The sequence below is a fragment of the Armigeres subalbatus genome, chromosome 2, assembly GCF_024139115.2.
Source record: "Armigeres subalbatus isolate Guangzhou_Male chromosome 2, GZ_Asu_2, whole genome shotgun sequence".
In the NCBI taxonomy this organism is placed as follows: domain Eukaryota; kingdom Metazoa; phylum Arthropoda; class Insecta; order Diptera; family Culicidae; genus Armigeres; species Armigeres subalbatus.
The window spans coordinates 289,283,011-289,306,351 of record NC_085140.1 but is presented as its reverse complement, the minus strand read 5'-3'; the positions used below and the strand labels follow the sequence as shown (position 1 = coordinate 289,306,351).

The 23,341-nt window shown below is 36.9% G+C and overlaps 3 protein-coding genes across 3 annotated transcripts; 1 reads left to right on the top strand and 2 right to left on the bottom strand.

Moving 5' to 3' along the window:
- The first annotated feature begins 611 nt into the window (after positions 1-611).
- LOC134216512 (uncharacterized) lies at positions 612-2,629 on the top strand. The gene is made up of 3 exons (XM_062695376.1): positions 612-1,002; positions 1,059-1,262; positions 1,509-2,629. The coding sequence occupies exons 1-3, from the start codon at positions 723-725 to the stop codon at positions 2,615-2,617; spliced, it is 1,593 nt and encodes a 530-aa protein (XP_062551360.1). The 5' UTR covers positions 612-722; the 3' UTR covers positions 2,618-2,629.
- A 1,215-nt stretch (positions 2,630-3,844) lies between these two features.
- Positions 3,845-5,440, bottom strand: LOC134209796 (uncharacterized). Its single transcript, XM_062685826.1, has 3 exons — positions 5,131-5,440; positions 4,147-4,691; positions 3,845-3,911 (listed from the first exon to the last, which is right to left on the bottom strand). The coding sequence occupies exons 1-3, from the start codon at positions 5,329-5,331 to the stop codon at positions 3,845-3,847; spliced, it is 813 nt and encodes a 270-aa protein (XP_062541810.1). The 5' UTR covers positions 5,332-5,440.
- Positions 5,441-21,466: 16,026 nt separating this feature from the next.
- LOC134209795 (uncharacterized) lies at positions 21,467-22,048 on the bottom strand. The gene is made up of 2 exons (XM_062685825.1): positions 21,704-22,048; positions 21,467-21,638 (listed from the first exon to the last, which is right to left on the bottom strand). Exons 1-2 carry the CDS (start codon positions 21,952-21,954, stop codon positions 21,467-21,469), a joined length of 423 nt encoding a protein of 140 aa, XP_062541809.1. The 5' UTR covers positions 21,955-22,048.
- Between the last annotated feature and the right edge of the window lie 1,293 nt (positions 22,049-23,341).

Below are 23,341 nucleotides of genomic sequence, written 5' to 3'. Positions count from 1 at the left end.
TTGAGCAAATTTCGTTTCTTTTACCTAGAAATAAATTCACCCCTACAACACTCCAGTAAAATACTAATATCTTTGCCTAATAAACTCTAATCTTCTCGCGGTTTTCAGCATAACATTCTGTATTTAATTCTACAAGAACTGAATGAGTATTATTGTTCTTGATCGTAAATTGTGCCGTCCAACTGCAAATCACTGTTTTTTGATGTTTCTGCATACATTTTTCCATATAAACTTCCAACGAGTTTAGAACCGCCCAAACGTTGACCGATTTGGCTGAAATTTTGTCCAGAGCATCAGGGCATCAAATAGAACCAAATAAGAAGGTGGCCCATCGAAAAAAATTGAAAAAGTGTTTTTTGAGCCACCCTCATCAAGAGCTTCCACATGTGTGGGCCTTTTTGGAAGCACACGAGAACAAAATCAATGGACAAGATTCCCAAGATGTGAGGAAACTTTTAGCGTCATTTAAATCAATTTCGATCAAAAAGGACTGTGAATTGATTAGATTTGATTTTTATTCACATGCGCCAACCATATTCATGGAAATAATAAAAATTAATGTTCAAGAATCTCATGTTTTTATTATCCGCAGATAATCAATAGGCCTTTTCATTAGACGTTTAAAATCATATGGTCATCAATGTTTACACTTTTTGACATTGCCGTGCTTGCAGTTGTTTGGCAGAATCAAACAAAGAGATCAGTTTTGTTTAATAAATATCATGGATATCAACACAGTTTCGATACAGTCTTTTGAGTATCCGTTTAAAGTACGGAGAAGTGCCGTATATTGGTGCTGTGTTCGTGGTTGCAGGTCCAAATATTTTCTCCGGGATACTGGTCAAGAAAACGACGGAGGGTTTTTTAAATTCCCAAATCCGGCCAACCAAAAGTCAATCCACTGCCAGCAACTGGCGGAGCAACGTTTAACCAGATGGAAAGAAGCGATTGGGTGCGAGGTTCGACCTGGATCAAGAATCTGCTATCGACATTTTCAAGAAGGTATGTAAAACCGTTGTTTTGTGTTTCCTTATTAACATTTAGTTGAATCCTACCAGGTAAACCAGCTCGTTTGACGAGTGTTAACGATGCCGACTGGATTCCAACCAGGTACCTCAAGTATGAAACGCATGTAGAGAATATGCTTCCATATTCAACCGACAATTCTATTGTCGTATCAGAAAGAGATGGTTCAACGAATGTAATTGGCACACCTAATACGTTGGATTCAATATTTGATTGTTCTTCGAGTGCTGTTGCAGGTAAGTTCAACTATAATTGACATTTTTACCGGTCTTCTTTGAGCAAGATAAAAGCCACTATGCAATGCAGCGAAACGGCAGGACCCGTGTAAAACAAACCCGTATAAAAAAAGAACTGGGTGTAGTATTATAAATTGATTTGGAAAATAAAGAAAAATATCGACTGCAATCGTTCCAATTAGCAACCAGCATTCGCAAGTTGGGGTTTTCCTTTTCACATCAATGTTTTTTTTTGTTGAATTTCAGAAATCTTCGATGAAATCGAATCGGAAAATTCCACAAAAGCTAATCGTGATAAGCAGATCCGAAAACATAATGCTACCGTTCAGGCTACGTCCATAGTGAGGAGTACTTTTACACAAACTGATGTGACATCCGAGGCACAAGTAAGAACTCTACAAGCAGAAGTTAAAGGACAAGCAGTGATAATTGAAGAGCTTCAGCGACGAATCCGGAGGACTAAAGTTAATTTGCAGACGTTGCGGGAAAATCCTAATGATGTGAAGTATTACACCGGCCTAGGCAGCTATGCTGTTGTGGAAAAGATCTTCGTCAAAATCGAACCATTCTTGCTTACTCCTTTAAATTTGAATAAAGACGAAGTGCTACTAATGACTCTTCAAAAATTACGTCACGATGCAACATATAAGAGTCTCGGAATTGCATTTGAAATATCGCCCACGACTTCTGCAAAGTACTTTTTGTCCACGATTTATACCATGTTTACAGTCTTTCACGATGTAGTACACTGGCCAGAACGAGAAACCTTGAAGAGACACACTCCGCAGTGCTTCCGAGATTCATTCGGCGAATCGATAACGACAATCATAGATTGTTTTGAAATTAAAGGAGAGCGTCCGGCGAATCCAGTAGCAGCAGCTCAGCAATGGTCGGAGTATAAAAAAAGTTGCACCGTGAAATACCTTATCGCTATCTCATCCAGTGGGTACATAATGTTTGTTTCCAACGGATTCGGTGGTCGAGCATCTGATAAATTAATCACCGAGAGCTGTGGATTTCTGGAACACATTATAGAAGGAGACATCGTTATGGGTGATCGAGGATTTCTGATACAAAACGAACTACAGAAGAAGAAGGCAACACTGTGCATCCCTGCATTTAGAAAGTCTGGAAATCAGTTGTTGGCTGTAGACACCGAGCGTACACGTAACGTTGCTAATGTTCGGATACATGTTGAGAGAATAATTGCTAATCTACGGAACAAATTCAACATAATAAAAGATCGTGTTCCAATGACTCTTGTAGTCAGGAAACACAACGGTCATATGCTAATGGACATGATCGTAAGAGTTGCAGCTATTTTAGTTAACTTATGTCCCGAAATAGTTAATTAAGCAGACTTTTTATTTTGCTCGTAAATATTGTTATTGATTATTTTAACATTTGACAATAAACATATTTTTTGTTATTTTTGTCTTTCTAGTACACCAAATTTTTGAAAATTTATATTTGGGCTTATTCTACGAGTGGTGTGACGCTTGGGGAGGGGGGTGACCAAAACCTGTCCACGTGGTATATGGACAGCCCCTAATGTCATTGGGTAGAACGTGGTAGAAACTCACTGCATATTAATACTGTCAGGAAATCTGTCAAACTCAACGCAAACTTACCTTATGTGTGGGGCTCTTTAAGGATGAGATCGTGATTTGATTTCAATTTCACAGATAAACAGATTAACACTTAATAATTTTTCATTATTTAACACTTGTTCGCTTGGAATAAAATGTTTTAGTTAGAATGTACCTAGCCACCGTTTGATTGGGATACTGAGCAATAATTGACTAATACTGAAAAGACGTGTGCTACGAGGAACACTAATAGTGTTTTAAATATATTCAAAAAATAATTCCGTTTTTGTTTATTCTTAGTATTATTATTATTCATTTCAGTATGTATATTTCAACTGAAAATAGATTCTCTATGAATTTCCACTTCTTCTTCTTCATTCGTCGGACATCCTTTCGTATAGAACTGGGCAAGTAATTCGGGTAGAACAACTGCTTTGAAAAACGTTGTAGCTCGCTGTTTTGCTTCAAACCAGAACGCGGCATCGCGAGGAACTTCTAGACAAAGCTTTTCTTTTTTAGTCCACACGTAAAAATAGCCAATCGTGGAGTTCGAGAGAAAAATTTGCATCTGCATTTGAGCATAATATGCATGAGTTTTTATCATCTCTACCGCTCCATTATTCTCTCTTACAAAAGGCTGTTTACTGTTGCAGAGTTTTACTAACAAATCATTCTCGTCTCTGAAAGTGAACGGACATTTAATTTCAATTGGCACCATACCACAACAAGTACAGGATAGCATTCCATCAGGCGAAGCAGCCAATTCCGGATTTTCTGGATCTATGATAAGTCCAATATCGGACACAGTGGCATGTTTGTGATTTTTGAGCAACAAAATTTTGAGATCTCTTAGAGCCACTTTTTCCCATTTTTTGCCATAGCGTGTAGCTTGAGTAGAGAAGTTTGATATATCAGGATAACATATAACTTTCAGAAGAGAAATGGATGGTGATTCAATTTTTGTGCTGCAAACTCGTTTTAATATGGACGCCGTTATTCTGCCAACTCTAAGAAGCTTCCATTCGTTACACTGCCATTGGCTAATCGTGTCCCGTTCCACCTTTTTACATATTTCGGAAGTAATCGTGCGCTTCATTTCATTGTAGAACTCTAAAGGCTCCCCCAGACCGAAGCGATTACATCGCCGCGACGGCGACAACTAGTCGCCGCGATTCTGTCGTTCGGTCGCTGCCGGCAATGTTCTATTTACGCTTCCATACCAACGGCGACAGAATCGCTGTCGCCAAGCGATAGAATCGCGTCGCGACTGTCGCATCGCGTGTGTTTGGGGGAACCTTAAAGCTTCATAACGCAACCGTTCAATCGGCTTATTCATGTGTTCTTCTTTTTTCAAATTATTCAGAAGTAATCGAGTTGAATCATAAAAGCGATCAAGTGTTGAATCTTGGCATCTGTGGCATTTCGAAGAAGTATTACATAAAGCTTGCATAGTCACGCATGAATAACCCTGTTGAAGTAGTTCTTCACACATATTTCTTATTTCTCCGGTTGACATTGAAGGCACCTCCCCGTAGCTAGCATCGACACTGTGTCGCATATATCCGTATTCAATGTGGATTAGTGGTTGTTGAAGATTAGCGGTAATATTTTTTCTAGGCCTACCCCACTGTTGTTCCATTGAAGTGACTGCAAGCGGCGCTTCTGATTGTATAGCATCTGAATGGTTCAAATACACAAGTGCGTACAGGATTGCCCCAACGTGTGAACACACTTCTCCTAGACCTGCCACACAATCGCAATGGGCGCAAAGTACTTTGTCTTCACGGACTATTACCCAAGGTGTTAGAGGAGACTCGTTGAAGCTCATCGAATGTAGCACCTTAAATTTAGAATAAAGAGTCAATAACTTTTAAAGCCTATAGTAAAAACTAAGCAAATTTAACTGCTAATGAATAAAAAATAAAACAATATTCAATACACCTAGCTCAAAATTTGTGATTGAAAGAAACTTCTTCAGTATATTGTCTGTAACCGTATCTTAGTTCCTGTGGTTGCATTGTTGAATAATTGAGTAATGACAAATAAGTTGAAGACAATTTTTTGAGATGTGCTCCAAACTATCCATAAGATCAAAATTGACATGATCATCCCATTATCTTTGTAGAGGCACATACAAAGGCCTAATTACAGTTACATATAATGAAGAGCCATTGAAGAGGAAGAAATATGCAATTACAGACAATATGTATTTGAACGAGCACTGGGCTTTAGGTAGAGCTTATCCTAACTGAAAAGAGAAGGAATTCTTGAATACTTACCCTTCCTCTTACTACATATAACTGCTCCACTTGCTTTCCCTCAAGAACTTTTATTAATCCGCTTTCGAAGGTCTTTTTGGATAACATTGCTTTAAAACAATGATATGCTTTCCCGGAAAAAGATGACTGCTTGTAAAGTGCATAATTGATTATGGACTCATATGATATAGATTTTGGAAGGTGGCTGGAGTTCATGTGCATTAGGTAAGGATCAACATTACCCACTAGGGATATTTTATCCAAATATCTCTCGAAATGTTCTGGCGACAGACGGGTGGCATAAGCGCTTATGCTGGGCACGCATTTTTGAACGCCTGAAACATTTTATACTATTAGAAAACCCTATTACTCTTTTCGAATTTGTTTTTTGACATTTTTCTTCATTTTTTTCCTCTTTGAAGCCCACACTGGCTTTAAAGGCTGGTTTACAGTTCGGAAAACGAGTCACAGGATTTCGTTTTCCATGCATTTTTAAAGGGACGGGATTTAGTGAATTTGGGCTATGAAAACGACCCCACCCCCTTGAAAAATGCGAATTGCATGGGGGACCAACTCCCGTGACACGTTTTCCGAACTGTAAACCAGTCTTCAGGAAGGATACTTTGACTATTTTTTTGTTACTTTCAATTATTCAGAGTTGGACAAGTTTTTAATATTGGTCAGTAATAAAATCCTTAGACCTTAGTGCATGTTTAACAGTGGATTAAAATAAAATTTGAAAATTCCATCGTGTTTTTTGTGCGCGCCTCTTTGAAGAGTGAAATATTTGTAGCTCAGTATTTTTCCACAACTAACTTAATACTTAAAAGGTTCGTTGAAGTGCTTAAAAGAAGGTTAGTGTGGTGAAAAATTTAATCTGAAACTTTTCCCTAACTTCTTAAACGGAATTTGAAAATTAAGCCCATACATTTGAAAATTTACACAGCTCTTGAACTTTGTCACAAGGTTTTTTGACATGTCCCGCTTTGCAAGTGTGTTGGTCCCGTTTTTCCACCGAAATGATCTGGTCAGCCTATTTTCTTTTACACCGCTGGTCTACCGTTTGTGGGGAAGGGTCGTTTGGCCATTAGGCTGAACAAACCATTAGACCGAACGTTATTTGGCCGAAAGTGTCATTTGGCCCAAAAGGATCATTAGGCCGAAAGGGTCATTAGGCCGAAAGGATCATTTGGCCGAAAAGGTCATTTGGCCGAAAGGGTTATTTGGCCGAAAAGGTCATTTGGCTGAAAGGGTCATTAGGCCGAAAGGGTCATTTGGCCAAAAGGGTCACTAGACCGAAAGGGTCATTAGGCCGAAAGGGTAATTTGGCCGAAAGGGTCATTTGGCCGAAAGGGTTATTTGGCCGAAAGGGTCATTTGACCGGAAGGGCCATAAGGCCGAAAGGGTCATTTGGGTCATTAGGCCGAAAAGATCATTTTGCTGAAAGGGTCGTTTGGCCGAAAGGGTCATTTGGCCGAATTGGACATACTCCAATCGCTCCAGTCCATATTCTTGGCAGATATTGGCTTCTTCCGCGAATTGCAATCACGATATCCCATAACGTTCCGAACTGTTCACGGACGTTGGAGTTCATACACTGCGGCAAACCATGCCGGGAAATTAGCAGGAAAAACATATTTTCGCCTACATCTTCTTCTTCTTCTTCTTATTGGCATTACATCCCCCATTGGGATATGGCCGCCTCGCAGCTTAGTGATTATTAAGCAATTCCACTGTTATTAACTGCGACGTTTCTAAGCCAAGTTACCAAGTTATTAATTTATAGAGTTTTGATAATTTTGTATTTTTTTATTCAAGACTTTGTTTTATGCATTAAAGCATAGCGATCAGTAAATCATGGCCTTTAAAATCCTGCCCTCTACAACCACCACAATGAATGAAATGGTATGGGACAAAGGACAAAACGTCGAGTGAACTCATTTTAAAAATCCTCTATGTAATCTACCTGTTCGAAACAAAATGTCAAATACACTGGATTCTGTTTTTACACGATTTACATTTTCCCAATTTTGCACTCATCCTTCATGTTGATCGAATATTAATTACCAAGGGATTTTCCTTTGAATTGTTTAAGATTTTTAGAAACATGTTGCAAAGATTTTGGCTGCAAATTGAAGTTACACGATCGAATTACGAGCGAAAAAAAATCGTGTAAAAACAGAATCCTGTGTAATATGTTAAGAATATGCTTCTTAACTTAAATCTAGTGTGTACAGATTCAGAAGCCTCCATTTGAGAGACATGAAGGTTTTTTTTACGAAAAGCTCACTTGCTTTGTTGTAAGATTGGAAGCATCCTTTTTCGTTTCTCGGAAGCCTCCTTCCAAGTAGCTTGGCAGAAGACACCTTTCAAGAGACTGAAGCCTACTTTCAAGAGGCCCGGAAGCCTCCTTTCAAATGGCTTGGAAGTCTTCCTTAAAGAGGCTCTCCTTTCAAGAGGCTTGGTACCATACTTTCAAAAGGTACCAAACTTTCAGAAGCGTCATGTCAAGATACTCAGAAGTCGAGTGGTTCGAAAGCCGTCATTCAAGAGGCTCGTATCGTAAACCTTCTTTCAAAAGGCTCAGAAACCTCTTTTAAAGTGTTTCGGATGCCTCCTTTCAAGAGGCTTGGAGGCCTTCTTTTAAAATGCTCGGAAAGCTCATTTCAAGAGGGTCGAAAGCCTCCTTTTAATGGGCTCGGAACGCTCCTTTAAATGGTTTGGAAGCTTCCTTAAAAAGGCTCGAAAGCCTCCTATTCAGAGTCTCGGAATTCTGGCATGGCTTGGCTTTCAAGAGGCTTGGAACCATACTTTCAAAAGGCTCAGAAGCGTTCTCTTTCAAGATATTCAGAAGCCGCCTTTCAAGTGGGTCGGAACGTTCCTTGAAATGGCTCGGAAGGTCTTTAAAGAGGTTCAAAAGTCTCCTTTCAAAAGTCTCCTTTCCAGAAGCCCGGAAGCCTACTTTCAAGAGCCTCGGAAGCCTCTCTTTAAGGGCCATGGAAATATTTTTCCAAGAAGCTTGGAAACATATTTTCAAATTGCTCAGAGGCGTCCTTTCAAGACGCTCAGAAGCCTCTTTTTAAGTAGCTCAAAAACCACTTTTCAAGAGGCTCGGAAGCCTTACTTTAAGAGCCTTCTTTTCAAGAGGCGCGGAATCGTGCTTTCAAGATGCTTGGAAAGCCCAATAGTCAAAACAGTTCTGTAGGAAGCTCGATGCTGAACTTAATTTGAATTAGGAATTTTCACGGAAAGTGAAAGTTTCAGGCAACTTAATGGAAAGCCATATATTACTTTAGTTTTCTGGTCCATGTTTCATATATCTTATGAGTTGAAAAAAGAATGTTTTATAGCCTTTTCAGATTGAGCTATTTATGATGAAACAAATTAAGTTGATATCGAATTTACCTCGATGCGTTCACACTACAATGAACTAATATCATTTGACGTTTCCATTTGACGCGCGCTATTGAGCCTGCATACTGTCATGACCGGTGAAAAGTTTGTCTCTGATTGTAAATATTCGCGTACATCATTAAACTTTTATAAATAACAATGACGAGAAGTGTTAACTCTACTAAATTAGTAAAAGTTATAATGTGCTGTGGCAGAAAATTGACCGGTAATGTGTATCGGGCAATGTCGATGACGATGTCACGATACAAAAGAAAAGACAGTTGCATATACGAAACATAATGAACCTGCAAAATAAATCCGTTGCGCTTCTGCATCTGATCAAGCGAAGCTCCCGGCACCGTACGATTTGGACAAGGGTAAGTAAATACCTATGAAAAGTTGATTAGATCATAAGTTAATAAAAAAAATGAATTTAAAATAGATACGTTCCGGTAAATTTTTTGAAGAAGATGCTGAAAAAAATGGAGAGAAGTTCTTTAAAGAGAATTTCAGGATGAACCGAAAGTGTTTTGACACATTATGTGGTATGCTACGAGGAATTGCAAAACAGGACACTATACTGCGGAAGTGCATTCCTCTGCAAAAAAGAGTGGGCATTGCACTGTACGCATTAGGATCGTCAGCCGAATATCGCACCATATCAAATTTATTCGGAGGGCAAATCAACAATTTGCGAGATTATGCAGGAGTTCTGCACCGAAGTATGGCGAGTTTTGCGGCCTACTTATATGGATTCATTCCCGCTGCAGAAGAATCAGATTGAAGAGTGCCTCAAAGGATTTGGACAAATTGGCTTCCCGCAATGCTATGGCGCAATTGGTAACAAAAGTCTTTTTGTACCTAAATTCATTGCAATATTTCTATTATAATTCACTACCTTTTCCATTTTTAAGATGGATGTCATATAGAAATTCAGCCAAAGAATGATGAAGCTATTGATTACCACAACTACAAAGGGTGGTATTCTATGGTTCTGTTTGCGAGTGTTGACTACAGGTAACTATTAGGTACCGGCCAGAGTAAACGCGACGGCGCGATGCAACGCGATTCGACAGTGCAATTTGACAGTTCTTTGATAATAATTGTTATTATTCTTTTGCATGAGTCGCGTCGCGTCGCATCGCACGTCGCGTTTACTCTGGCTGCCACCTTACTTTGAATTAGCATGACTTATTTAGCCGGCATTTGTAAATCTTTCCTAGTTTATAGTGTTATGGATGGTGTTTCCGGCAGGGTCCCATTCCTGGAACAGGTTCAAACACCAAAGATAGGAACATTATTTTGAATAAACTTCTCCGTAATCTGGTGTGCTCACTCGCGAATTTTCGATGCAGCTAGTTGAAATTGAACCAAGAGATGCACAAAACCACAGAGTCATCTACTGATATGAATTTTATGATAATAATAGTTTTCTACCTTTCTAGTATTTAAATACTATTTCCGCTAGTTAATTCTTGATTTTTCGTTTTCGTGCAATACTGGCACAACCCAAAAATTTTCGTTTTTGACGTTTTGATGGTAATGGTCAAAAAATGGTTCAAAGTTTCACCTGACAAAAACTCACAATACAAGTTGAAATTTACAAAAGTTATGCGTATTTCAAAATTAACATTTTTTTAAAAAGTTCATATAAATCTATGAATTTGTTGTTTTTTCAAGATTTTCTTACTGAAACATACAAAACTAATCCATACATCAACACATGCAGACAAATCCGTGGAACTCTAAATAATCATAAAAATATAAAAGTTTCTTTTTTGAGTAAAAAATTTAAAACTTGGTTTCTGAAAATTTCTCTAAATAATCTCATGTTTACGAAAGTGAAGTAAAATTTACCTAACTGTTTATTAGTTTCTGCTCAAAATTAAGTATATTTTACTTAATATTAGGTTTAAATTAAAAATTATTAGTTTTGGGTTCCACACTAGGCTCCTGATTTGAGTGAAAAGTACCAAAAATACTAACCGTGTAATTTACACTAATCAATCTTTAACTATTTGTAGGTTTAGATTCCAGTACATTAGCGTGGGAAGCCCAGGCGTTGCAATGATTCCAAAATATTCGAAAGTTCGAAGCTTAAAAGAGAGCTACAAAATCCAATTTTAAAGGATTATACTAAAAAAATGTGTGGAATTGATGTTCCTGTTCTACTGATTGGAGATTCTGCTTTCCGTTTGTCAGAACTAGTTATGAAGCCTTATTCATTCCATGCAGATGCCTCCGATAAGGAAAAAACTTTCAACTATACACTGTCAAAGGCCAGAAGGGTTGTAGAGAATGCGTTTGGCCATCTAAAGGCACGATTTCGACGAATTGGAAAAGGATTGGATAACAAGATTGATAAAGCAGCACTCGTTATACAGTGCTGTTGTGTTTTGCATAATTTTCTCAACCATAACAATGATACCATAAAGAAGAATTGGATTCAACACATGCAAGAATATGAACGTACACGACGGCAAATACCGGACGAAATTAATACAATCACGGAATCAAATTGCACTGCGATAGCGATTAGAGAGGCAATTGCCAATTATTTAGGTAAATAATAAAATAATATTAAAACATACTTCGCTTCAAGCAATACATTGATGTTCGTTTTTGCCTTTCTCGTACACTAAGTGTACGTAAAGGCTATAATACTGCTTCAAAAACAAAATTTTGATAGGAGGCCCGGAGGGCCGATTCTTATATACCGATCGACTCAGCTCGACGAATTGAGGTGATGTCTGTATGTGTGGATGTATGTGTGTGTGTGTATGTGTGTATGTGTGTATGTGTGTATGTGTACAAATTTTGTAGACACACTTTTTTGAACTTCCCATTGTCCGATTTGCTCGCAACAAGTTGCAGTCGACGCGGAATTCAGTCCCATTGTTTGCTATTGAAAATTAGATCAATAGCTCATCGCAATCTGGAGTTATGGCCAAAAAACTGTTTTTGCGTATAAAAAAATAGCAAAATGTTCTATACTGAATTTTCCTAGATTCGAACTGCTGACTTTCGAGGTGGAAAGCGCTTACTATACCACAAAACCATCGGGACACACATGGTATGAGTAAATATAAGTTGTACAGTATTCATCAAATTGGTATACGTTCATTTCTTTTCAAAGCCACAGAGTTCACTCTGCTAGGGTAACGGTACCAATATTGGAAGTATTATTGAATCAATGAAAGAAAATATATTTGATAAAATCAATAGTGGTTCTAAATTGATAGTTTTAATGCATTAACTGATAGACAAACTTTGAATTTGCTAGACATGAAATTGGATTCATTTCGCCTTGATAATTAATCTAAATTTCTTGGAGGTAAAATGAGCTCCACTATACTGCCGTCGCAAGCATAATCGTCCAATATTGATTTTGCATGGAAGAAAATATGGAACAGTTACGCTTGCGGCGGCAGTATAAAGGTAGGAAAGCCAAATTAGTGGAGGAAATTATTGTTTCCAATTAGTTTTCATAATGGCATAATTACAACGTGTCGTATCAGTTAAGAAATGCAATGATGGACAATATTATTAAGAACCCATTGTCTTCACTGAGGGCATGATCGCCATATAAGTGTTTATTTGGATAACTTTTAACGAAGAGAAAACTGTTCAATAATTAATAACGTTTCTCTTTACTAAACGTAATCAGGCCCATTTTTTCTATTATTTTGCTATCATGCGCTCGCATACCCTATATACGAGTGAACTTCTCACGTGGCAGCTATTTTTGTGGCGTTCAATCAGCGTATGGGAGCACAGCTGGTGTACGTGAGGACGCTATGCAAGCACATTTCGGCGGGAGCGAACGGCACTGCATTCACTTCAGTCGCTTGCCGTCGGATGAATATCGCAGAAGGAAGCATCACCAACACACCGCTTTGGCCCTGACGGAAGCGAGTAAACAAAATGGTGGGCGGGTGATGCTTTTTTATTTCACCCGGTAAGGGATATAAGGCGTCAATTTTAAAATAATTGTTAAAACGTTAAAACACATTTTAGCCGAAAATAGCCAGATTTTTCGGGTTCGAAATTTAATTTACTTTTAGATTGGCAACATGAAAGTCTAATTATTCCGATTAAAAACATGTGTAAATATGTAGCCTAACATATAGGTGAAGATTTCGGCTATCTGTTGCTGGTGTTGGATTGCGTGGGAGTGCTCTCGGCTCTCAGATTTGACAAATCGATGTTTTAATCTTTAACGCAGAGAATTCGTTTTAAAAATTTGGTATTGAGTTATAGAAAAGAAAAATTGTTTATAAATATGTTTTCGAAAAAAAAAGAGAATCGAACGAGCGTCGAACATAGACTCTCTGAGTGAGAGCCTAGAACGATATTCCTCTACTAGCTTTACTTCTTGAAAGAGCGGTGATCGAAGTATAACAGCTTATACGCAATTTGCACTGATCATCGTCTGCTTGTGCATTCGTGTGGCAACGCACCGGATGCTGTGTTTAGGTTCCGCGGCATATTTAAATCATCTGACGTTGAAAAACATATACGATTGAGTCTACGTTATGTGCGCTTTTGTGTCAATTCATTCAGATATGTCACCTATTATTCATGGTGTTTTGATGTGCAGGGAAGCAACATCAATTTCAACGTTTAATTTGAATCCTCTGTAATGCAGTCTTCCTGGCGTTACAGCAAATAATCTATATTGGCACAGTATATGTAGAACATGGCTTTTCTAACAATTAGTTTGTAAATAAAGCAATTTATTTTAGTAAATGGTATTGATTTTCTACAAATATTAACTTACTATATTCCGACCTATTCGCTTGCATATCTTCTGTGTGGTTTTGATAGTTAATTAATTCATGCTATACATAAGTCCTAAATCTTGGACTTCGCTAGACCAATTAATTGGAACCCCATTCATAGTGATAACATATATGTTTGAAGTTTTCAAATATCACTCGGATTATGTGGGAGAAGCTGAGTTTCGGAAAGATTCGGAGAAAATATTCCATTCTTGCAAGTCAACGGAAAATGTATCCAAACTTTTCTACAATCCAAGCATGTTTTGGATCATGTAGTAATCTAAGTTCAATCATTTAGTTTGTCGATGACTCATCCGGAGGTTAAATTTCAAAACGTGTTTTATGGTGGATTTCTGGTGCGAAAATTTTTCGACAGCTCTGTCCTACAGTTTGTTGTTTTAATTTAACTAATAATCGATTTAAAGCACTAGTTTGTAATAACTTATACTGAATGATAACAATTTTTTTTATTAGTTTTTATTAGTCAGTATAAGTTACTGCAACTAGCGCTATCATTTTGTTATTAGTGCAAAAGAAACAACAATAAGGCAGAGTTGTATAAACCTTCGCACTAGAAATGGTGGACATCTCGTTTGAAATTCAACTTTTGGAATGAGTTATTGACAAACTACTAAATGTACAGGTTTGATAATTAATAAATTAATTAAGTATAATATTAGGTATGCAATCAGTATGATATAAAGTATTACACATTATTGGCCCAAGTATGCTGATTTAGGTAACACCAGCTCTGTCACGAGTAATCTATCAGATTGTGTACATGGATAGTTTACCTGTATGGAGTGAACTGATAAATAATTTTGGATCTTTTGGATTTTGGATACAAAAGCAAATTAAAATTAATTAGTTCTAATTCAACCTTCGTACCATCACTGTGAAATGCTCTCCATATGAAAAAAAGCAATCATAGTTGAATTATCTTCAGATTTTATAAGGTCGGATCTAATTCGTTAATTTTAGTTGAAAAGTGGTTGAATGTCAATGACAAAAACGAAGCTGCTATCAGCAAAAAATGAATTCTTACCAATATGAAGAATCATACTATTCAAAACAATAATTAAAAGGCTAGCTTATTGATTGGGTGACAGAAGCCTAAGCTGGATTCTGACTTCAAACTGGGAAGCACTCGAATGTTTGCCAACTGGAAACATTTTTTGTTCTATATCCCGGGATTTTTTTTGTAATACTAAAATAAATGCTAATACTAAAATAAAACGTCACTGCATTCGCTTCAGTCGCTTGCCGTTGGATGAATATTGCAGAAGGAAGCATCACCAACACGCCCCATTGGCCCATCACCCCGGCAAGGGTGAAGGGCGTCAATTTTAAAATGATTGTTAAAATGTTAAAACACATTTTAGCCGAAAATAGTTAGATTTTTCGGGTTTGAAAATTAATTTTCTTTTAGATCGGCAACATGAAAGTCTAATTATTTCGATTAAAAGACATGTGTAGATATGTAGTCTAACATATATATGTTATACTTCGGCTACCTAAATACTTCGGCTACCTGTTGGTGGTGTTGGATTGCGTGGGAGTGCTCTCGCCTCTCAGATTTGACGAATCGATGTTTTAATGTTAACGATGTTAAAAATGTGGTATTGAGTTATAGAAAATAAAAATTGTTTATAAATATGTTTTTGAAAAAAAATGAGAATCGAACGAGCGTCGAACACAGATTCTCTGAGTGAGAGGCTAGAACGTTACCCCTCAGCTATCTTTACTTCTTGGATGAGTGGTGATCGAAGTATAACAGGTTATATGCAATTTGCACTTATCATCGGCTGCTTGTGCATTCGTGCGGCAACGCACCTGGTGCTATGTTTTTAGGTTCCGTGGCATATTTAAATCATCTGACGTTGAAAAACATATACGATTGAGTTTACGTCATGTGCTTTTGTGTCAATTCATTCAAATATGTCACCTAATATTCATAATGTTTTGGTGTGCAGGGAAGCAACTTCAGAATCAATTTCAACATTTATTTTGAATCCACTATAATGCATTTTGCCTGGCGTTGCAGCAAATAATTCATATTGGCACAGTATATGTAAAACATGGCTGGTCTAACAATTAGTTTGTAAATAAAACAATTTATTTTAGTAAATGGTTTTGATTTTCTATAAATACTTACTATATTCGTACTTTTTCGCTTGCATACCTTCGGTGTGGTTTTTGATTGTTAATTAATTCATGCTATACTTAAGTCCCAAATCTTGGACTTCGCTAGACCAATTGGAACCCCATTCATAGTGACAACACATCTGTTTGAAGATTTCAATTAGCACTCGGATTATGTGGGAGAAGCTGAGATTCGATAGGATTTGAAGAAAAATTTTCTTTTTGGCAAGTCAATGGAAAATGTATCCAAACTTTTCTACAATCCAAGCATGTTTTGGATCATGTAGTAATCTAAGTTCGATCATTTAGTTTGTCGATTACTCATTACATGAGAAAGGCAAAACGTGTTTTATGGTGGACTTCTGGTGCGAATATTTTTCGACATTTATCCTCTGGAATGAGTTATTGACAAACTACTAAATTATCAAACCTATATTACTAAATGATCGAAAACATCCTTGCTATATTCCATAACAAATTACTCAAGGCAATCAACGATTTTTGATTTCCTGATAGAATAATATCAGGTATGCAATCAGTATGATATAAAGTATTAGACATTATTGGCCCAAGTATGCTGATTTCGGTAACACCAGCTCTGTCACGAGTAATCTATCAGATTTTGTACAGTGATAGTTTACCTGTCTGATCTGATAAATAATTTTAGATCAGTTCATTATAATATATACAAAAACAAATTAATATGAATCAATTTTAATAAAACCTTCCGTTAATCACTCCGAAATGCTCTCCATATGAAGAAAAGCAACCATAGTAGAATTCCCTTCAAATTTTATTAGGTCGGATCAAATTCGTAAATCTTAGTTAAAAGTGGTTGAATGTCAATGACAAAAACTGAACTGCTATCAGTAAAAAATGAATTCTTATCTATATGAAGAATCATACTATTCAAAACAATAATTTTAAAAAGGCTAACTTATTGATGGGTGCCAGAAGCCTAAGCTGGATTCTGACTTCAAAACAAGAAACACTCGAAAGTTTGTCAAATGATCAACATTATGAATCATATATCCAAAACTATGGATCATATTACGAAGTTTTGGATTGGATCATAATCACGATAAAAATTGCGCAAAATTGTATTTTTATGGATCAAAATGTAGTTTTCTATGGATCATTTTCCAAATGGATGATGGGAAAATAGCAGGAATGATATTGTTTTTCTTGATCATGTTTAAAGGTACATACTTATTTTCCAATTATTTGGTTTATTTTTTAGCTTAGTTATGTTTAGTTATGGATCTTAAAATTAATCTTTATGGATACGCCTGAGCTATTTTTTGGATTTAAGGTAGCGTTTTATGGAACATTCAGATGGAACATTCAGATGTGAACATTCATTTTTCTGGATCGTTTTTGTGCATTTAACGGTACAAAGTAAGGCTGCCATAAACAAATGTGAAAAATATGTTTGTCAACCCTTTTGAACGAGCGAGAAAGGCATCATCACCGCTAGGTGGTTTAATCAGGGTTTTTTTTATTATTTATCATTATTTAATTGTATTAGAACATAAGATTGTTCCTCTTTTATTCTGAGCACATTTATACATAAATGCTTTCTAATATTTCTCTTATATTATTCAGATCCATAAAATAATTTTATTTTAAGTTAACATCTGGTATTCAAAATGTTTAATGCTATTTATATTTCTTTCGCAGCACTGAAATCTAACATCGATACTCAGGAACCATTGCGTGAACATGATGAGCAAGTTTTATGAAATATTAATAGCTTTTGAATATAAAAAAAACCTGACAAGTATAACTACTTTCATTCCTTTAATTAAGGCATTACTTTCTTTTGTTATAGCCGAAATACGAATTCGAAGGGATAAACACCAGGTTCGAAAATAATACTGAGAATTCGTTTCATTTAAAATTTTATCAAAAAACTATAGTTTTACTTCGACAGAAAATGAATTAATGCCCCATTCAGTTCTTTTGAATTGTCAGCCATATCTTCAAGTATTTCATTCCTTTCGCGTTCCATCTGTAATACGTCTTCGTCAGCATTTCTCAAACGATCGAGTTCAAATTCTATGCGAGCATTAGTTCTCTTAAATTCATCCATCAAATCAGCATGCAGACTTTTATTTCTTCATAATTTTGAAGGCGGGCGCTCAGGCTGCGAAGGGGAAACTAGCTTGAGCTTGAGCTTGAGCTTGATTGACTGCGTTTCAGAAGTTGCTACTCCATTATGACCAGATCAGCTGTTCTTGCACAGGAACCAACAGATGTTTGCTTGGGACTAGCACACATCTTCAATGTACAAGTACTGGTGATCTCATTTGTTAGGTCATACTGGCGCCTGTCACGTTAGAATGCAAGTCAATGTAGGGAAGGGGGAGGAAATGATGATGCAATCACTCGCCCACTGCAAGCCGAATATACCTCTGCACTTGCCACGAGTTCATGCGGAATTTGTTGGAATTTTTGGGTTAGGTTGGAGAGGCAGAGGTCCGTCTTGGTTAACGAGCTGCCAATGTGATAGATAGGAGAAGGTAACTGATGGAATTTCTAATTGGATGTAGGAAACGAGCTCTATAGTTCATTTCCAATTCTAGCAGATTACTGTTAGAATACTCAAGTTGAAGGTATAGGAATAGTAATGGAAACGGTATGGAAGTCCATTTCCAGTTCTAGCGATTGCTAGAACATGAGAAATAAAGAGAAAGATACAAAGTAGGAGAATGGAACTTGATCCCACGACCTCCTGCGTATGAGGCAGAAGCAGTAGCCATATGACTACCAAGCCCGCTCAGGCTGCGAAGGGAAACTAGCGGAGAAATACTCTCTTGTGTTTCTGTGATCTCTTGTACTTCCGTGACCTCTTGCGTTGCTGTATACGACGGCTGAATGTACGGGAACGCAGGATCTTCCTCAAGATATTCTACGAAAAAGTCTGTAAAATAAAATCATCATTGGTAATTAAAAAAAGCGTCGAAATGAAATAATAAAAATAATAAAATAATAAAATAATAAAAAATAATAAAATGTTGTCATAAAGGATAACAATGAAGATTCACATTTGCACCAGTAAGTAGACCGATTTGAGTAAAGAGTATTTACTTAGTTTTATTCATATGTGATGTGTCAAATGGGGGTGAAATGGGTTATTGTAAATATTTATTCTAATAAGTTTTGAAGCACGTATTTTCTGAATGATCTTAATTTTAATATTTTGGCAAACTATGCTGTTCAACTTTGCGAACCATACATGATACCATATAAGCCATTTTACGAGACAGATTCGATCAGCTGATCGAAATTTTGAGTGGACGGCTCGGTCTTTGTTTTGGTAAATTTGCATGCAAACCATTATCAATTCGTCATCATCATCATCATTTCATTCCATTTTCGCAAATGTTCCTTGTAAAATGTAAATATTAGTGTTAGGTCTCCTGTCATTCGAGCTTTCTATAAAATGGCTTATTCCAAAATTTATTACTATGATTGTGGTAGAGGTTTAATTGAAAAGTTTTATGCATTTAGATGACACTTGATATAATTTAAAATTATGTCATCACTGCTTGAAGAGCGATTAAAACATTTTCCAAAAATCTAATTAAATCGACCACATTACTTAGAGGCCTTATCAAGGCCTCCAACATTACTATTTGCACAATGAAGTATTTCTTTTAACCAGTATACATTTTAACCATAATATCCTGAACTGCCCATAGTTCGTAATGTTTTGCTCTTTCACATCCAAGCAAAAACTCAATACCAAATTCTCAAATCGACTTATCTGCTTTTGTAAACGACTATTCAAACGTCGGTTTGACCCATCTGATAGCACTTCCACGCAAACCAACACCATCAACAGGTAGCAGAAGCCTTCACCTTCGTAATGATGGTGTTGGTTTGCGTGAAAATGCTATCAAATTCGTCAAATCGACGTTTGAATCTTTGTTTACAAAAACCAGATAAGTTGTTTTGAAAATTTGGTATTGAACTATTCAATATTGGTGTCTTGCAGTAGTTGGTGTCGAAGTCAGTGTGGGAATCAAAGGTTTAGTTCCATTTTCATCGTGCTCCATTTTCCCGCGATTCAAGTGCCTACTGAAACCGGCTACCGCCTACCGATAAGCGGAGCTCTCGAAGGAAGGGATCGACAGAATCTTCCCGACTAGTGTATTGGAGGAACCAATGATAGTCGATGCAAATTCCATGGAAGGAGTTTCTTACATGCACGAATCAGAATCAGATGGAAGATCGAATAACAACAGCTAGGAGCTCGCCAGGACGGCGTCTCGACTATTCGTCGGATTAACTTATGGTAAATGTAGTATTTCTTAGTAAAATGTTATTGCTCATACCTGTATGTATGTTTTTTCTGCATAATCAGGACTAAGGATAAGAACCTCTTCAACCAACAGCACATGAAGGAGATGAGCAAATTCGTGTATCAGATTCTGTCGACTTCCGGTGGTATTGCCTGCTATGAAGGGCCTGCATGAAGCATACAATGATACATAAGCCAGCATATTCAGTGTTTCAGGAACCACTATTTTCAATTAAAACTGTTTTCAAAACAAAATTATTTAACTTTCATTTTTAACAGTGTCCTTTTCTCGATTTGACAGTAATTCTGAAAATTTCTAACTATTAATCGCAAAGGGTTTTGCTACAAAGGGTTTAAACCGACAATTGGTTAGCTGTTGGTCTGAACATGTGCAACTCTGTACGAAAAAGAACCAATGAATCTTTAATTTCACCAATGGTTTTCTTAATAAGACCAATGATTTTTTTTTGTATGCACTGCGAAGATATAATTCTTTAGGTCGTCTCTCTTTTCGTTAAACTACAGCAAATTAAAGCTATTTCAACAAGTTCTTATACTGTAGAATGTTAGATAATGATTATATCTCAATTGGAGATGCATAACCAATCTAGAAAAAAAAAATGTGAACAGTTTGGAGAACCTAGAACATCTGGTTTGGGTACAGCTGAGTTGCAAATCGTACGTCTGAGTTTTTAGGATTAGCATGGACATGACGGGTTTCCATTGTCACGGGATTCCGTAGTTTTATTCGTCAGAATAAACATATCATCTATCAGCAGTAGAGAAACCACTTAGGAGTCGCTTTAGAAGTCCAGAAGGAAAATATCGTCAGCATAAGTATTTTCAACGCTCTACTAGTGTTGACACATTTTTGTGTCTATAAATGTTGCGTAATCCGTAAAATAATTGTGAAACCCGGTCAAACAACGCATGAGAATCACAAATACAAATAGGTAAACGCCGATTTTTTTATTTTATCGGTGCTCATAAAAATGCTCGCATATTTCCGATGATATTCAATGCCCGGCTTTTTACCGGATCTCCCGGTTCATTGGTCACCTTGAACTGATACTGTGAAGTTTGATAGTTTCTGCAAAAGGTCATACAATTTATTTGTATACATTTTTGGATTCTCGATCCCCTGGACCCATCCTGTGTGCCTCTTAGTGCTTATAACAAACTCATGACTTGTGACATAAAACCACTCCTATTAATCTCGCTATTACTAATTGTTCAAAAACATAAAGTTAAAAGCCGGCCAAGTTTCAGTGTAAATTTGAAGCCACAAAGACGTAATAGTGGTATTTACATACAGTCGTAAAATAATTTGTGAATGTTCATGTAGACCGAGAAACATTATCGTCACATCTTGTAATTCCAGCATTGAGTATTTGATCAAAAAGCTCAATGCTTGCATTCTACAGAAAGTGTTGAAAAATTGTTCAAAGATTGTTTTTTTCTTTCTTTTTTGCAAACTGTGAACGATTTGCTGAAAAGGCTATTTAAACGCAAATGTTTATATCTACACTGACTGACTACTGGTGTGGCTGATCGTTTCTGTTAAACTGACTTAAGCGATAGTGCAACAAACTCCATACGGAATCGGCAAATGATTCAACAAACTTATGGTGTAAAATTTATACCAGCAGGAACTTTTATGGGAAACTCTCACCACTTTTAAAATCATCCACATTTAACATAACTGAATAGCACTTATAAATAATTCTGTTCACCATCAGCAGTAGTTCGCAATCAATATTTTCACTTTACCTTCATCAATAATACTGTCGACGACCACAGAGTTGACATTATGTATCCGAAAACTTCCGAGGATACCATTCACTCGGTCGAATAGCGACCACTCCGAAGGCGATCCACCCGATGGTCCAACTGCAGCCTTTTCTTTCCTATTCGTATAGAAACAAGTGTATAGATGGTGTAGATAAATAAATTTCAAAGAAAATCATATTACCTATAACGTGCGGTCATATTATGGATCCTTGTCTTTATGTCTGTTGCCGAAACATGATAGCCATGATCATTGAAACTTTGCCGCATTTCTTCGAAAATATGGCTGTTTTTACGCGTCCCACGAAGAGCACCAATCTTGTCCGCCCACAGTTCAAAGAGCAGGTCAATTTGCGCGGCCGACCAGAAGCAGCGTTTTTTCACTTTGTTGCGCTTAGATGGACCCGAGGATGGACCGGCATCGGATTTATCCATTATGAAGTTAAAGTTGGAAAAATAATTTCACAAAACTTTGTACATACGAAACGTGAGAAACTGACACTGAAACTGACAACAAAGCTTGTGACAGTTATCTTGACAGAACCTAAGTTTTCCGTGCAGCCAGCCAGAAAATTAGTCTTTTATTCGTAATTATCAACTTGATTTATGTTTTTGAGATGCTATATGATGACAGTTCGAAATGTATGAAATATTAAGTAAAAAACAACCAATTTATTACGAAACGCCAATTATGATATGTTTAATAGCATAATCTAAACAGGCTATTAGTAGACCGCGCGCAAATTTTTTTCGCTGTTACATTTTTACCGTTTTGGCTGATGCTTAGAAACTATTTAAAAATGAATGCCAATTTGTATACGCTTTATGTTTTTCAATAGTCGTGGTATGCTGTTTTAGTGAAAAATTAAATTATTGCTGAAGACCATCCATCCAGTTCGTCATAATGCGTCGCATTTGAATTCAAGATTCGCAGGCGCAACACGGATGGAGCGTGCACAGTTTCAACTAGGGTGGTCGGTATTGACCATTTTTGTCAAATACCGGTTTTCGGTATTTGATGGAGTCAATACCGGTAATACCGGTAGAATACCGGTTTTTGTGAAAATTTCAGGTAGTAAAAGAAAAACTTTTGATTTGGACTTCTGGATGAAAAACAATATTTGTTGACAAACTTCAAATGTTAAAATCATTGCTTGTTGAGCTGGGCAAAGCGAAACTTAAGTAGACATTACATACTGAGCGACTCATCTCCCAATCCGCATTGGATTTTGTTAGCAATGTTGCCAACTACTGAGAATGCCCTCTCTGGTTCAACCGAAGTAGGACGAATGGTTCCAAGACCTTCGAAAATCAGTGTTCAATACTTACCCATAATCCCTTCCGATTCATAATAGGAAGATTCCTTACGGATTGTATGCAAGGATCACGGCGTCAACGTATTTGCCACCAGCAACGCAAGTGTTTTGCTTTGCTACAGTCTCTTCACAAGTTGTTCTAAAACCAGAAAAATATTCATAGAGGCATCTTCTTCGTACCGATCGTCAGGTATGATCGTTGTCTCAGTTTCAACGATCGCATCAGGAATGATTAGACGCTTCAAGATCCCATACGCATGGTTAATCAAAGTAGCTCTGGATGCCTTGAAGAAAATGCCAAAATCGTTTCTGATTAATTGCTTTACGGAAGAATTATTCAAAAAAGCAAAAAGATCGGCGTATTTGCATCGTTTCTCTTGGATTCATTATATAAAAGCATCGAAATAGTGGCGGAAATATCTGTGGCTTGATTTGATAATAGTTCCAACGTAAATTGGAACGCCACGTCGGCTTCATATAGAGTGCAAAACTCACAGAGCAGTAGT

What these genes read in the sequence shown, in the direction of transcription:
- LOC134209795 (XM_062685825.1), bottom strand. Translation starts at nt 21,954, where the DNA reads ATGGATAAATCCGATGCCGGTCCATCCTCGGGTCCATCTAAGCGCAAC. An exon ending in AATATGACCGCACGTTATAG is followed by an intron (nt 21,639 to 21,703) that starts GTAATATGATTT and finishes CTATACGAATAG; the next exon opens with GAAAGAAAAGGCTGCAGTTG.
- LOC134216512 (XM_062695376.1), top strand. Translation starts at nt 723, where the DNA reads ATGGATATCAACACAGTTTCGATACAGTCTTTTGAGTATCCGTTTAAA. An exon ending in CTATCGACATTTTCAAGAAG is followed by an intron (nt 1,003 to 1,058) that starts GTATGTAAAACC and finishes GAATCCTACCAG; the next exon opens with GTAAACCAGCTCGTTTGACG. An exon ending in TTCTTCGAGTGCTGTTGCAG is followed by an intron (nt 1,263 to 1,508) that starts GTAAGTTCAACT and finishes GTTGAATTTCAG; the next exon opens with AAATCTTCGATGAAATCGAA.
- LOC134209796 (XM_062685826.1), bottom strand. Translation starts at nt 5,331, where the DNA reads ATGCACATGAACTCCAGCCACCTTCCAAAATCTATATCATATGAGTCC. An exon ending in TATATGTAGTAAGAGGAAGG is followed by an intron (nt 4,692 to 5,130) that starts GTAAGTATTCAA and finishes TCTAAATTTAAG; the next exon opens with GTGCTACATTCGATGAGCTT. An exon ending in TTGCGTTATGAAGCTTTAAG is followed by an intron (nt 3,912 to 4,146) that starts GTTCCCCCAAAC and finishes ATATGTAAAAAG; the next exon opens with GTGGAACGGGACACGATTAG.